This window comes from Primulina eburnea, chromosome 1, assembly GCF_022965805.1.
Source record: "Primulina eburnea isolate SZY01 chromosome 1, ASM2296580v1, whole genome shotgun sequence".
Lineage (NCBI taxonomy): Eukaryota > Viridiplantae > Streptophyta > Magnoliopsida > Lamiales > Gesneriaceae > Primulina > Primulina eburnea.
Genome location: NC_133101.1, coordinates 488,733 through 503,662, shown reverse-complemented (window position 1 = coordinate 503,662; position 14,930 = coordinate 488,733). Strand labels below are relative to the sequence as shown.

The window sequence follows — 14,930 nt, the reverse complement described above, 5'->3', positions numbered from 1 at the left end:
TTTCATAATAAGAGGAATAATTTATTACTAAAACTATTTTCTTGCACGCTAAGAACTAAGTAAAACTAGACACTTGGATTACAGCAACAACATAACTATTACCCGATGAAGTGGGACAATGCATAACAAATTATGTTTTAAAGTTGATTGCAGTAATTTTTTATCATTATAATATAATTATTAAAACGATGTTAAACATATATATATATATATATATATATATATATATATATATATATATATATATTATAATGATTATATATATATATAAGATTCTACATAATAAGAATCAAGGACTTTGGAAATTAATGGCCAGCTCCAATAGTGTGATAGAGGGGTATGGCTAACCGAGAGTAATAACCATTTCGGCTTTATGCAGGAGAGCTACGACCTGCAATTCAAACTAAGGACAGGGTTTTGAGGATCACTCACCCTTGTCGGAGTGAGGATCTTTATCCTGATCATTGTAACATGTGTGTCGCCTTTAATTATATTCTATTTAAATCATTTTGTAAGGTTCTTAAACAAATTAGAGCAAAACTTTTTGAAAAATACAAATCAATCTATAAACTCTGTCAGTTGCTAGAAAGTTTTACAATATTTAAAATATATAGTTTTACAATACATGAGCTTATAATTTGTTATTTCTATAACATAAGATATAGAGTAAAATCCAATTTCAATTTTTTATCAAATGATTTTATTTGCAATTATTTTTGTATCCTCTCTACTTGGTATTCAGTGAAATATATATATATATATATATATATATATATATATATATACACGCGCGCGCACGTGTGTGAACAAAAAAACTGAATGAAAAAAAATGCATTACATCAATCTACACCATATATAGGCATTTACTCATTCAAGGAAACACATTTTTGCCTCCCTTCTAACGAAACAACTTCCCTTCGTATTTAATTCATCCAATGCAATGGAACAGCCTCGAGTTATTAAAAAAAAAAAAACGATCAGAAGAAATCAATCTCATAGTAATTACCTAAAGGTTTCACATCTACACCTTGGACTTTCTCTGCTGTTGGTGGTGCAGGTGTTCCTGCATCTGGCACCAAGAACGGCGGTGGCACATCTGGCGGAGTGGCACAGCGTACAAGAGCCCAATTCACACTCTGAAAAAAAGGGTGTTGTTTAATTTCGGTTGCCCCACGTCTATATGCAAGGCGATGCTGTGGCTCTTTCACAAGCAAGCCTCTGATCAAATCTCTTGCAGCAAAGCTAACGGTAGGCGTTTCGGGAAACCTTAAGGACTGTCCAACAACATTAAACAAAGTAGCTCTATTTCCAGCACCCTTAAAAGGAGTTCTCCCGAACAAGAGCTCATAAAGAAAGATCCCAAACGTCCACCAATCCACTGCACTGCCATGGCCATCGCCTTTTATTATTTCGGGTGCCAAGTATTCGTGCGTGCCTACAAAGGACATGGACCGAGCATTTGTTGGTTCGGCTATAAGTTCAGGAAGAGGGGTGACATGGTTATGTGTTTCTTTTTTTGGATTTTTAAGGAAACGTGGTCCAAAACATGTTGGTTGGATACAAGCTGGCTGGATCACGCACGATGGTTCGATGCAAAAAGGCTGGACACAGTAGCCTGCATTCTTGGATTCTGTGTTGGGAACCGAGGATTTGACTAAGGTTGGGCTCACGGCACATCTCAAGGAGAGGTCGAAATCTGACAACATTATGTGTCCATCTTCCCTTACTAAAACGTTTTCTGGTTTAAGATCTCTGTAAATGATCCCAAGCATGTGCAAATACTCTAGTGCAAGAAGAACTTCTGCCACATAAAACCTGTAGGTTGGCATTAACAATTAACACGACTAATATATCTAGCTAAAAACTTTTTCGGTCTGTTTGGATTATTTATTATTATTTCCAACATCCATAAGAAAATTTCCAATATACTCTGAAGCGGTGATAAAATGAAATAGGAGCTCTTTGCCTCCAAGTTATGAGCAACTATTGATTCCATCTGAGGAACGATGATAACTAGAAGTAATAGCGAAATCATCAATTCCCATGTGATCTAAAAGGTAAAAGAGATTAAATAGAAATGTCTTGCAACAGAGGGACTTGACGTCTCAGGAGATTGTTACTTGTTTTTCATTTTGTTTATTAGACTGTTGAGATTGTTTTTGCAAGTAATTAAACAACGTTTCAAAGCATTAAATTGTCATTGTTGAATAGTTGAGATTTAGGAAGTGCAGAGGATAAGAGAAAACTCAATCCAAACGCTTTATTAAATCTAAAGGATAACAGCATTTTTAAATTACTAGGCCCCTAAAGATTCCATAATCAAATACCAAACAGCCAAACCAATATTTAATAAAATTTTACCTGGCGGCATGCTCAGGGAAAAATTTCCCAGGTTGTTTTTGCCGAAGCGCGTGCAAATCTCCTCCAGCACAAAACTCCATCACCAAAAAAGAAAATTTTTCTGTCTCAAAATGAGTGTATAAAGTGGGAAGGAAGGGATGATCCAGAGATTGCAGAATCTCTCTTTCCGTCTGAGCTCTGAGAAGTTTCTTCCGACTTGCCAGAGCATCTTTATCCATCACTTTCATGGCAAAACAAGTTCTTGTTCCAATCAACTCTGCCAGATGAACACTTCCTATATCACCACATCCCAATCTCTTGAAAATCCTGAAATTTTTCAACTCCAGCGCCCCATTGTTCCATGACCTGACGGCTTGAATTGCTTCCCACCTGGTATCATTGGCTTTGTGAGGCTTGTATAAAGCACTGCTCAAACTACTAGAGCTGCTCTCATCACTAACATCACTGCAAGTACTGCCTCGGTACATGCTAATTTTCCTACTCTCAACCAAGTCACACAAGTTGCTAACTTCACCACTTTCACCAGACTTCTTGATACTACTCGCACATTCACTGACTTCTGTGTTTGTAAAGCTTTGTTTAGCTCCTGTGTACTGTATGGCAGAGTAAAAACTGTTTTGAGGGCTTGAGCAATATCCGATTCCAGGTTTAGATGGTAAGTTTGCATTCAAAAGGTCGATAGCTCTCTCAGATCGCGATGAAGGAAAAACCAAAGGTTCTTGACAATCACTGGTAATAACATTCTCAGAATCATCCAATGGCCGCAGCTTCTGGATAGCAGCTTCGGTCATTTCATCTTCTTCTTCACCAGTGCCAAGAAATTGTTTTTTTCCTTCATTGAGTATACTGCTTCCTCCATCTTTTTTAACCATGGAATGGGCCATTTTGCTAGAGCTTTTTGAACTGATAATGGAGCCAGATGCAGAATTTGTAGTCTTCAACTTATGATCTGTAGGTATTGCGCTAGATCCAGACAAACTCCCTTCCCATCTATATTGCTTTGTAGACGACTGATTACGCGCACAGAAGAGTTATATTCAAACACAACCCATTGAACTGGAACTCATCTGTAAGGAACCAACTCCCTCAACGAGTGATCTGACATTGTTGCATGGCATAATAGTCAAACTGAAACATTCCGTTATCAAATGAAACTAAATTATTTACCCAGCAAGTAAATTGCTTTTCCTTAAGAAAATATTGATGTACGGATCACATTATAAGCACCACAACAAAGGATACAGTTAAAATGGCACGATTACAATTCAGTCTATCTTAACCCAAACCACCACCAACTATTCAGGTATTGTCATTCCAATATCGGCGATGGGATGCATATAAACAACGACAAGTAACTTTCTTTTCAAGGAGAAACTTTACGTTTCTCCAGATTCACTAGAATCAAGAAAAATTATCTTTATAGCAACCCATTTACCAAAAGGAAAAAAAGAAAAAAATGAGAATTACCCAAACAAAAATAAAAATCCAGCTAAGTTATGTAATTCGTGTATCCCATTACATATAACACACCCTTTTCCACTCACATTACCACAGAAAACCAAACATCAAACCTCAGGATAACAAAATATAAAATGAAATAGTATACTCGCCTCCTAGAAAATGCAGGTGACCGGACAATCTTTCATCAAGAAACAACACTTGATAAAACTCCAAGAAAGTAAATGAACAGGAGACGGCTACTTTTTCTCCATTCTTCTTGCAGTCCTTTCGAGATCCAATCAACACTCGACACAGAAGTCCCGCAAAAAGTAACAGTTGGAGATATAAATCCTTGAAGATATTCTTCGCTTAAAGATTCAACTTTTATGGAGAAATAAACAAAAGAAAGACTGAAATTTGCAACGCAGTCCACGAGCAAAGCAATTAAAAGTGAGAAAAAGCTTAAAAGAGAAAACCCCAATGATGGTATCTTCCATTTCTCACATCTTTTACCCGTAAAACGGTTCGTTAATTCATTTCTATCTGCACATTGTTTTCACGAAGTATGTGCGTTGGTGTGTGTAAAAAATGCAACTGTAGGTAGCGGAGACAACCTGGGCTGGACTTTTTGCTTTTTCAAAAAAATAATAAAAAATAATAATAACAATAGTCGTAGTAGGGGCAATTAATAAATAAATTTATTTCATAAAGAAACGGAATACTTAGTAGATTACTCATTTTTTGCTTTGGATTGCCTTTAAATTTTTATTATTATAAATTTTCAGTTTTCCTGAAATTTTATGATGCAATTATTTTATAAACGGGGACAATGCACAATTTCAAATACATGTACAAATAGAAAAAAGTTATGGTACATATCCTTGAATTAAGAACATTGAGCATTTCATGAATGAATCCGTTTTTACGTACAACAAAACAATGAGTATCTTAATTACGTATTTTTATTTGCTCATGAATATTTTTCTGATTTTGGAATTTTAAGTTTGGATTATAAACAAATTATTATGTTAAAATATGTGAGATTAAACTGAAATAGGATAATTAAAATATCTTATATGATGGAATTCTCAACAGCCTAAAAATAATCACATGGATTGAGCATACAAGCCTCTATCAATCCACGAGATGGTGTCACATGAAGGCACGTGAACAAAGGTTGAGGCACGTGGACCTTGTGCAGTAAAAACTTAAATACTTTTCGATTCGTAGGTCAACACCTACAATGAATTACGCATCTTTATTATGATTGGGTAATAATATATATTTTTAAATTTTTTTTTTTAAGGAAAGAAGGTGTAGTTTTGAAATTATTTGTTACGTTGTTAAATAAACCAATATCATATTCACACGGTGGGTATGCACAACGTTGCATTCATACATATATGTATATATATATATATATATATATATATATATATATATATATATATATATATATATATATATATATAAGTGTATGATAATTGAGATACAATTACTGATTGTATAGGATCAAATCAACAGCATCCACTATGCATCTATCAGTTAACCATGAATTGATCAGATACTCGTTACAATACGTAGTCATTTTCATGGTGTAATTTATAATCTCGCTCCTCCTTTTTGTGGATAAGAATTTATTTTAGGTAGTGTACGTAAATGGCTAAATATCTGATTTGAGATTCAAATGTAATCTCAAATGTAACATATATCAACTCTATTAAAATATTTAAAAAAAAAAGTACCATTCATGTGGCTGAAATGATATATTGAATTGACCATGCTTCAAAACTTCAAACATTGACCACCACAAAGCACATCCCCATATTGTAATTTCAAAAAGAAAATAAGTAGCAGAAAGACTGCAAAAGTGAAATGTGTATGCCACATATGAAAGTGTGAACCGAGTAGAGAAGACAATAATGCACAGACATAAAGCAGCATAAAAATCTAGCCATTTTTCAACTTATTACCAATTCCCGAATGATTATTTTAACAAAAAGGACAAAAGAAATCCTACACGTGGAATGATGAAGAGAACATATATATATATATTTTGTTTTTTTCCCCCAAAAATGGGACCTATTCTGTCATCAATCAACTAAACATGTTGGAACCCGATCTTATCTGATCCGTAAGAACTCTGAACATGAGTCCTAACGCAGTGGAAAAAGATATTCGAAAATCATTTTTTCATATGAAATTTTTGGCTTCAAACACGGTCGTTATCTAAGAAAAAAGAAAAAAAAAATAAGTAACATAGAGAAGTAGCATCATAACCTCTTTGACAAAGTTTGTTGTATACTTTCACTTTTCTAGTTAGCGTGGGATTAATCATTTCTTTTTCTTCAGTCTCCATTATTGAATTGGGTTCATGCCCACCACCACCGTAAGTAGCCATAAATAATTTGAACCTAAAGAAGAGAGGCTAAAATCCTAAAACTAAACCAGGCTTTAGAAATACTTTCCAGCAATTCGAAACATAAAGTTGCACGGAACGTGCGGTTGAGATCGCTTCTTCTTGGCAGAGTAAATTCAATACGAGGACTGTTCTGGCCGTCCATTTGGAAGTTCCAAATTACCTATTTTTTCAAATAAACTTCGTCCTCCTATGATCTTAATTATAAGTTGGCATTTAAATTCGAGATCATTGAATCGATACTTAGTTGGATTATTTTCAGCATATATATATATATATATATATATATATATATATATATATATATATATATATATGCCGAAAATATATATAGTTTTGATATCCTGCACACTTCTGTGAGCACCCTTGTCCAGTAGACCTATGCAATAGCTCTAATAGCGTGGGTGGCTAAAGACGTCTATAAGATGGGGATTCCGAGTGGGATATCATATAATGACGATAAAAGACCAAGTCGTCACTTTCATCTACATATAGAAAGTCCAATCGAGCAAGCCCATAACCGGCAATAAGAGGTCAAGTTGAGACATACAAAGGCGCCAGTCAAGAGCTTAAAATCAGTACAAGGGCTGCTATTGAAGGGATGAAATCTCCCAATCAAGGACTGCTTAGGTCCCTCTCGGCATATATATATATATATATATAACGATGCGTGGAAAGAAGAATGAAAAGATGTGATAACAAAGTCCAGCAACTTCTAGAAGCTAGAGGGACACGGCACGTGGCATAAACCAAAACATCTGAATATGCATGCAACGTGTTCTTTGACAAACAATTTTGAATTAATTTATAGATACAAACACAGACACGAGATTGAGCACTAAAGCAATTGCAAATCTGACGAAACTCGACAAGGGATGGATAAGGAAAAACGAGAAGAAAACGGAAAAGAGGTGGAGGCAGAGAAGAAGGGTGGCAACAAAGAAGTGAGAGATGAGATTGATGAGCACAGGCGCAGCAGCAAGAATGGTGGACATGGTAATGATGCCAAGGACGATGTTAAAGTTAAAGGGCTCCCACATCAACAAGTTCCACAGCCCGCCGATTTCGACACTACCCTGCTCGAGTCATTATAAGAAAAAGGTTCGCTCCCTTTCGCCAACAGTAATTTAAAACAACAAAATAAGTGGAAATTCTTCTCTTTTCCTTTATGTACATAGCACCAGTCTCATCCTGTATATTTTAAGTGGTTGTGAAATATTTTATTGCCAATTAATGAAAGGATGGAGACATAGTGAGATGGCAAAGTTGTAATACATACTTGATTCCTATTTCCTAGCGACTGGGGATTATATGTAGAGGAATTTAAAAATTGATAGTAGAGAAAATAGAAAACCTACCTTGATTTGCAGAACTTGAATGGAGCAGCGATCGTGTTCAGTAGGCAAGGCCATTCTCTTGATGATGGAGCAAAGCATATTCTCCATTTCTATCCCTGTGATTGCCAATCTGCGTGAATGAATGGTTCAAATGATCAGCTCTAAAGATATAAATTGGAGGGTTTTGAAAATTTTATTTGAATTCAATTTGTGGAATCATATCATCTTAATACAACAAAACAAAACAAAACAGTATAATTTTTCCAATAATTTTTTTTTACAAAAGAAAATATTATTTGAATTTTGTCCACCTAGTTCTTCTAACTACGTCAGTCTCCACAACTATTCACAACCTGCCTTAAAGAGGATATATTTTGCGAATAGTCTTCATCAAGAAGCATGATTCCCTATCTAAGACAAGTAATAGAATAGAATATAAAGATTTATTTCCCAAGAAAGATAAATTCTCAAAATCATACCATTTCTAAATAAAGGAAGTTCAACTTGGCTCAGGCTTCTTATTCATTGGATACTTGAACAAATTAAGCATTTTTCCACAACAATTTGTCCATCGTCCATAACCAGGATTCTATCTGCTCCTTTGACAGAAGACAGCCTGTGGAAGCGGGCTCAGAATTGCTTACAAACGCAAAGGGGCGTAGTGAGGAAAACTGACATTTGTGCTATTATAATGATTCCCAGTTTCTTCGAATCATTTTTCAAACAATGAAAAACCTCCTGTCCAGTGTACGTATGGAAGTACAAGAATGTCAAATGTACTATAGTTTTGAAGACGATATACCCTCCCTTTAAGGTAGAATTTAAAGCCAAATCTTATACCTTCGTATAACTTTCACTCTCAACATCGAGAGAACTGGTGGCTTCATCAAGTACCAGTATCTCAGGATCTCTGAAGATGGGCTTTGCTATTGAAATGCTGCTCTTGCCCTCCACTCAGCAAATTATCATCAATTATGGTATCATAACCATTAGAAAGAGAGATGAAATCGTGAGCGAATACTTTTATATCTTTTCTCTTCTAATGCTTCTAAAGCAGCCATAGCTTATGTTCGACTCGACATCACTACGGAAAATGTGGGGCTCCTGATCGTTAAGAACTTTCAGCGAACAACTTTGTGCAGCAAGGTTCAACCAAATTCAAGTTTTTTGCGAGTCTAACCTGCCTAACAAATCCAAAATTTTCTCTCAGCCAACTGACGTCCATCTCTTTAAGAGGAATGCCGTTTATATAAATCTGGATATCAGGGAACACAGACAGAGGTAAAAGTTTCGCGTTACAAGATCACTGGAGACGAAATCATAAATAGAGAGCATTCTGGAGATGAACATTGTAAACCATTTCATACAAATTGTATGACTGTCCATCACTTATACACATAAGCTAACTCGATGCATCCTGTCAGCTCTTGAAATTTTACTCCTGTCAGAGAATAAACAGCAAATTCATGGATTGAGTAGCAACAAATAATCAGTAAAACGGAATTCAATGTAGAAAGACCAAAGAGCTATAACTAAACGATCATTTAAAAAGGTAAATGTCGAAAGAACATATTTAGCTCTCCCTCATACTGTTATAGGGTTACCTTAAAATTTGAAGAATTGAAGATTTGACATTGTGAAATTGATTGTGCATCAGTAAAATTGTAAGGATTGAAGAGTTGAGCGTCATAGAACAATTCCAAGGAATCTTTTAATACCAGACATGAAAAGGCTCGATCATGAGCACATCAGATAAAAAAAAAAAAGCCAAAAAAAAAAAAAGTCACCAACCTTTTGATAAGAACTGACTACTAGGTGAACGATGAATCGACTGTAAGACGGCTGGATAAAATAGACGTTCATCCTAAAAGAACTGCAAAAACCTATGATATAATTTCAGAATATTTATGTACATATCAGATTTTCTAGTACAATGTACAAATTTTTGTTATCATTATCAAATAGAGACAAACCTGGATCATTCTATACAACACGATGAAGCTCAAGTTCTTCCAGAAACCATAACACTTTCTCGCATACCCATGGACGCCAGCCGCTCAAGCCATTGGGTGAACCTCAAAAGCTAAATGTTTTACGCAAATAAGTCTACAGATACCCAGCTTCAGCTTGCACGCGTTGCTGCTTTAATATTCAGGAAAACCATACAAATGAAGCACATGATTTGAATAACATTGTAAGACCTTTGACACTCTTCTCTTTCTGTTCCATACGCCCAGATTGTTTTGATTGAAGACAGTGTTTCTTGGGCAACCTGATTTTTTTGGGAGAAGATATTTGACAAGGAATAATAGATGTATTGAAATATGAGTTAATTTTCTGATGTACATCATTGGCAGAGGAGGTCAAACCTTGAGCAAGCTTTGCTGCTTTTTTCTGGCACCTGTCCAAAAAAGACGAAAAAGACGAAAAAGAAATTTTCAGTGCTCCAAAAAACTGCAAGTGGGAAACAAACCAGGTGCTAGTTGAACATGATAGGCGCGAGAATTAGGATACTGGTGCAGTCCATTGTCGATAATCAAAGTCAAATAACAAGCTTTAACGTCAAAATCTCCTAGACTACTACAAAAACGGTTAGTTATTGACAAATTGCCAAATCACAGCACTATAAATGAAAATTTGTATTAAAAGCCACTAAGAAGATCCGGTTTTTACGAAAATACACCAAAAAATTTACCAAGACTATGTACTATCTAGGCAGTAAAGGGTCACATGAAATGTCCTAAGATACTGGTAACAACAAAATCATATAAACAACTAGCAGAGAATCGGAGGAGTGAACTGTGAAATTCAGTATGCAAAGAAGTATCTCAAAACTTACAGGCCACAAATAACAAAAATTGCAGATAAAGTAAAGCATATGATCAGTGATGACAGTGCTAGGGACCACGACAAAATCATCGAGTTGACAAAAGCACCTGAACCCAGAAAAATATAAGTCAATAGAGAAGACCAAAATTAGGTAAGTGATCAATACTTTAGAATGAGCTAGATTAATGGTGACCTGAAGAATATTTCTCAGGATCAAATGTATATTATTTCCAATTGTGTGAGATAATCGTTGACAATCTGCAATAATTCTGCTAGTCAGATCCCCAACTGCTTCTGAGTCAAAAAAGGACGTATCCTCCATAAAATGTAACGCCATCCTGATGAATTACACGATATGTAGAAACTAATAAAGAGCACATGTCGAATCAAGTTCCAAACCTAATTGTGCATAGTCTAAATAAAATACAAACCCGAGAAAGAGGACTAAATAAAGTTTCCCTCGGGAGCTTAACCTGCAGGACTTCAGAAAAAAACCAATTAGTACCACAGCTCTACATCTGATAAAGTGAACAAGCCACAACACATGCATGTAAGCCTGCTATCAAGGTTTAAAAAAAAACAATAGTCCTTTTGAGCATCTAAATGGTTGCTTAAACAAGATATACGGCATTGAGATAAAATTCCAAAACAGAAACGATTATCAGATAACATCTATTCCTGGATGTTTGTTATAGAGCCCCAATTCTGACATTTGATGAAGTATGTTTATTGTCACAAATTATATCTTACTTTGCAAAATAAAACAGCAACAATTTAACACAGAGACGGAAGACTCAAAGGAAATTCAATCTAATGCAATATAAAATACTTTTACAAAAGAAATGACCGAGTTCCTTCGAGGAAAAATGGCGCCACAAGATCAAGAACAATATCCCCACTGAACATAATTCTCTCCCCTTCCATAACAATGCTAGTAACTACCTCAATCCTCAATAAAATTCTCAATACCCATTACCCCCACAATAACCAACTCTGCCCTTTAAATTCATTTTCCCTCCACTGCATGTGATCGCCTATTCTCTCTCCCTCTTCCAAGCCCTTCTAAAATATTTGAAGACTTTGGATTGTCTTGTATTTCATAGTCTTGGCCCAACCCACTAAAATCCCTTTGGCCCAAGTTCGGAACATTTACGACAACAATTAGAAATGACTCGCAGAATTGAAAATAGTAATATAATATGGCAATCTGCTTGCTTGAAGTTATTAGCACATGCCACGAGAAACTGGTACACTTAAATGTAGATGAGTTAGCAATATCCTTAAGGTTTCATTGGAGGTGGATCGATGTAATCAATGAATTGAAAGCTTCTCTTAGTGTTCACATAAACATTTACTTTTTTATGAAGTATGATTTCGAAATACATTGAATCATAGTGTCGTTCTTTTCAAGAGGGCATACAGTTGATAGACAAGTCTTCTGCTACATACCGCCCAAAAATAAATGCGAGTTAAAGGTAGTTTCAAGTATTCCCATCCAAGAAAGATGGCATTCTATGAATTCAAAAGTATAGAACTCTTGAGCTGAAAGTCTCAGATGGTAGAACATTAAGGTTTCACCATTTACTGCAGAAAAAACAGAGTCCATGATTATTCCGGGCATTGAAATATCTGAAAGCTGCAGAAAAGATGATAGTTCAACACATAATATCGGGGACTTTTATAATACACCGTACGAAAATCCAAATCAGACAAGAATGATATCCAATAAGAGTAAACGATCGCATCAGCTATGTGAAATATTTTATAAAAAGAAGAGTGCGCAAAACAAATACTAAAGAACAGCACTGAATGAGTTAAATAAGTTAAGAGGACAGAAATGATTTACAAGTTCATGCCCGATCAAAGATGTACAGTCGCGTCAAATGATCACAAAAACATAGTAAAGAACTCTGTAGAACTGATCACACGAACCGATGCCAGCCAGATGATGTGTACAGAACCCCTTTCTCAAACCCCTTTCTCATCATTTATCAACGCCCACATTTGATTCAGAGCACTCAAGACAGTCACCGGCTTCGCCGCAATCGATGAGCTACCCATTTCTCGCTCGCTATCAGCCAGTCTCCACCAACTTCCACAGGGAAAATCTCTCCGAATAAACTACACCCATCTCTTCAAAACGTGAATAATTTCATCCCTATCGCCGCAGCAATAATCCACCTTGCTTAAATGCATTTGAAACTGAATATCTCTTAGGAATTTTCACTGAATTAGATTAGTAAATCGATAACTGCGACTTAGCGTTGGGATATGTACAGAATCAGAGGATTGGAATTTGATTGTGGGGACAATAGCTTGAAAACGATTTGTTTCTGTGATATTTGAACGGGCCTTGAAAATGGAGCGTGGACGGAAGATTGGCCATTGCAGAAGCAACAAACGCCTCATAGATAGTCGAGGAACCGGCGGTAAAGATTCCGCCGCTGTCCACCATCGACCAAAGCTCCAATTTCAGCTCAGGTCAAGTTCATGTCAATCCCCACTCTTTGTGACAATGAAGATATCGGTGCATGATGTAATCTGTCTCGCTTATCCAGCCCAATTATAATGGGAACAAAAAGATCAATTGAAAAGCCCATTGCAGCCCAATATATATTTTTTTCCAATGATGTATTATAAATTTCCTCGAAATTTATATATATATATATATAAATGATTTTTTAAAAAAAAAAAACAGATTTCTTTGCAGTTAATTAAGGAAAAATTAAATTTCAACTACGAAAATTTCATATTAACTTGTCGATAACTCATCGGCTAAACTAAAAGGGCAATACAATATTTTTAAGAGTGAGTCTCATGTGATACCGTCTCACGGATCATAATCTGTGAGACGGGTCAACCCTACCCATATTCACAATAAAAAGTAATACTCTTAGCATAAAAAGTAATACTTTTTCATGGGTGACCCAAATAAGAGATCTGTCTCACAAATACGACCCGTGAGACCGTCTCACATAAGTTTTTGCCTATTTTTTTTGAACACTTTTGTCCAACACATTTGATGATACAAAGTTGGTGTTGTGCAGCCCCCATAGGTAGCTTGGATGGTAGTAAATTCAACTTTTTTTTTTTTTGTTGTCATCTCAATTTTGAGTTTGTCTCGCAAAATTTGTCAAATATGATTTATCTAGTCAGTGTGATTTGCATGTTAATACGTTGACCCTTTGATTTTACCTAGAGCGTACCAAAGATAATAACTGTGGGTTCTCAATATTAAAAAAATATTGATATTGTGTGAACATTGCAAGTTTTGAGTTTCAACTTAAATCACGTTTTCATGCTTTAAAAAACTTAAATCAAGAGGTATTTAAAAAAAGAAATGAAATTTTCATTTACAAAAAAATCTATCATATTTACCATATGTTTGTAAAAACGATGGAAAATAAGTTACGAGATCGATCCATACAGTCAAAACAAGCGCGCCATATAATTAGTTTCACGCGGGCAATGTAATAATATGAGAACAAACATATCTAATACCCCAAAACTATAGATGCATCCAAAGAACAAGAAATATGTTTATATATGACTTACACAACAGAAAAAACACCGTCTTTACAATCCACAACGAGAAACATCTTAAATCATAACGTGTTAGCTATGTAGCCATGTAAGAATTGAGAAATCAATAATATATGTATATTGATTTATTGTTGATGCGACCTACACATATTATCACTTATACCATCTTAATACACAATAACAAGATTATATATTAATTAATCATACAACAATACCAGGGTCTTTCGATTTTTTTTTCTTAAATCTATTAAATATTGAGTAAAGTTGAATAATCCACTGTCACTAAAACATAATCAAATCACGAGTATTTTTGCAACGAATGTGGCAACACAAGTTAAAAAGCGACACACGTGGAGCTATGAATTCCCGTCTGGCGATTGGGACAGGTGATTGTACCCCTGCTAAAAAAATCCAACGGTCGCTATTGGGCATTGAGCACAGTGTCCAATCACCGCTTTTCACGGGCTAAACCCCGAATATTTTCCTCCTCTCTCCTTGGCGCCAAAAACCCCTTTCCCGCCAAAAATATCACGGTCAGGACGGGCAGGGCAAAAGACAACCGAATCCGGGTCGGGGTTTTCGCCCCGTGAACCAGAACCAGGACTACTTTTAAAAAATTATTATAATAAATTGATTGTATAATTGGGTATAGAATAGAACCTTCTACTGCATAGGATTCCTACCATGTGTGCATGTTTAACAAATATATTATACTCCCATGCATTGGATTCCTATATTAAATGCGATTCCATGGATTTGGAAGTTTTGAGTAGAAATTTCAACGACACCAAATCACCAACGTAATTGAAAATCGGAATGGATTTCTCTTCTAGTTTTTGATGTTATCTCCACTACATTTTCCACCGTTCTCATTCTTTTTAATGAAAATTTAATGTTATCTTTAGTTGGATCGATCAGAATGTATGCAAAAATCAAAATAATTTTGTTGTTATTAATTAAGATATTTGAGAAATAATAGTTTTAGTTTCAACAAATTTTTA

At 35.4% G+C, this 14,930-nt stretch overlaps 1 protein-coding gene and 1 long non-coding RNA gene across 5 annotated transcripts; one reads left to right on the top strand and one right to left on the bottom strand.

The window, feature by feature from the left end:
- Positions 1-836: 836 nt before the first annotated feature.
- LOC140829147 (protein kinase PVPK-1-like) lies at positions 837-12,934 on the bottom strand. Of its 4 annotated transcripts, XM_073192279.1 has the most exons (6): positions 12,233-12,934; positions 11,836-11,970; positions 7,579-7,687; positions 3,972-4,152; positions 2,362-3,489; positions 837-1,815 (listed from the first exon to the last, which is right to left on the bottom strand). In XM_073192279.1, exons 5-6 carry the CDS (start codon positions 3,243-3,245, stop codon positions 978-980), a joined length of 1,722 nt encoding a protein of 573 aa, XP_073048380.1. In that variant the 5' UTR covers positions 3,246-3,489; positions 3,972-4,152; positions 7,579-7,687; positions 11,836-11,970; positions 12,233-12,934; the 3' UTR covers positions 837-977. The 4 variants fall into 4 exon arrangements, with proteins under 4 accessions (XP_073048380.1, XP_073048452.1, XP_073048298.1 ...); XM_073192351.1 differs by lacking the exon at positions 11,836-11,970; XM_073192197.1 differs by lacking the exons at positions 11,836-11,970; positions 12,233-12,934 and having other exon boundaries at positions 2,362-3,459; positions 7,579-7,646.
- LOC140829358 (uncharacterized) lies at positions 5,090-7,320 on the top strand. The gene is made up of 2 exons (XR_012117457.1): positions 5,090-5,206; positions 5,347-7,320. It is a non-coding gene; the product is annotated as an uncharacterized lncRNA (long non-coding RNA).
- Positions 12,935-14,930: the final 1,996 nt, after the last annotated feature.

What these genes read in the sequence shown, in the direction of transcription:
- LOC140829147 (XM_073192279.1), bottom strand. Translation starts at nt 3,245, where the DNA reads ATGGCCCATTCCATGGTTAAAAAAGATGGAGGAAGCAGTATACTCAAT. An exon ending in TTCCCTGAGCATGCCGCCAG is followed by an intron (nt 1,816 to 2,361) that starts GTAAAATTTTAT and finishes GCCAACCTACAG; the next exon opens with GTTTTATGTGGCAGAAGTTC.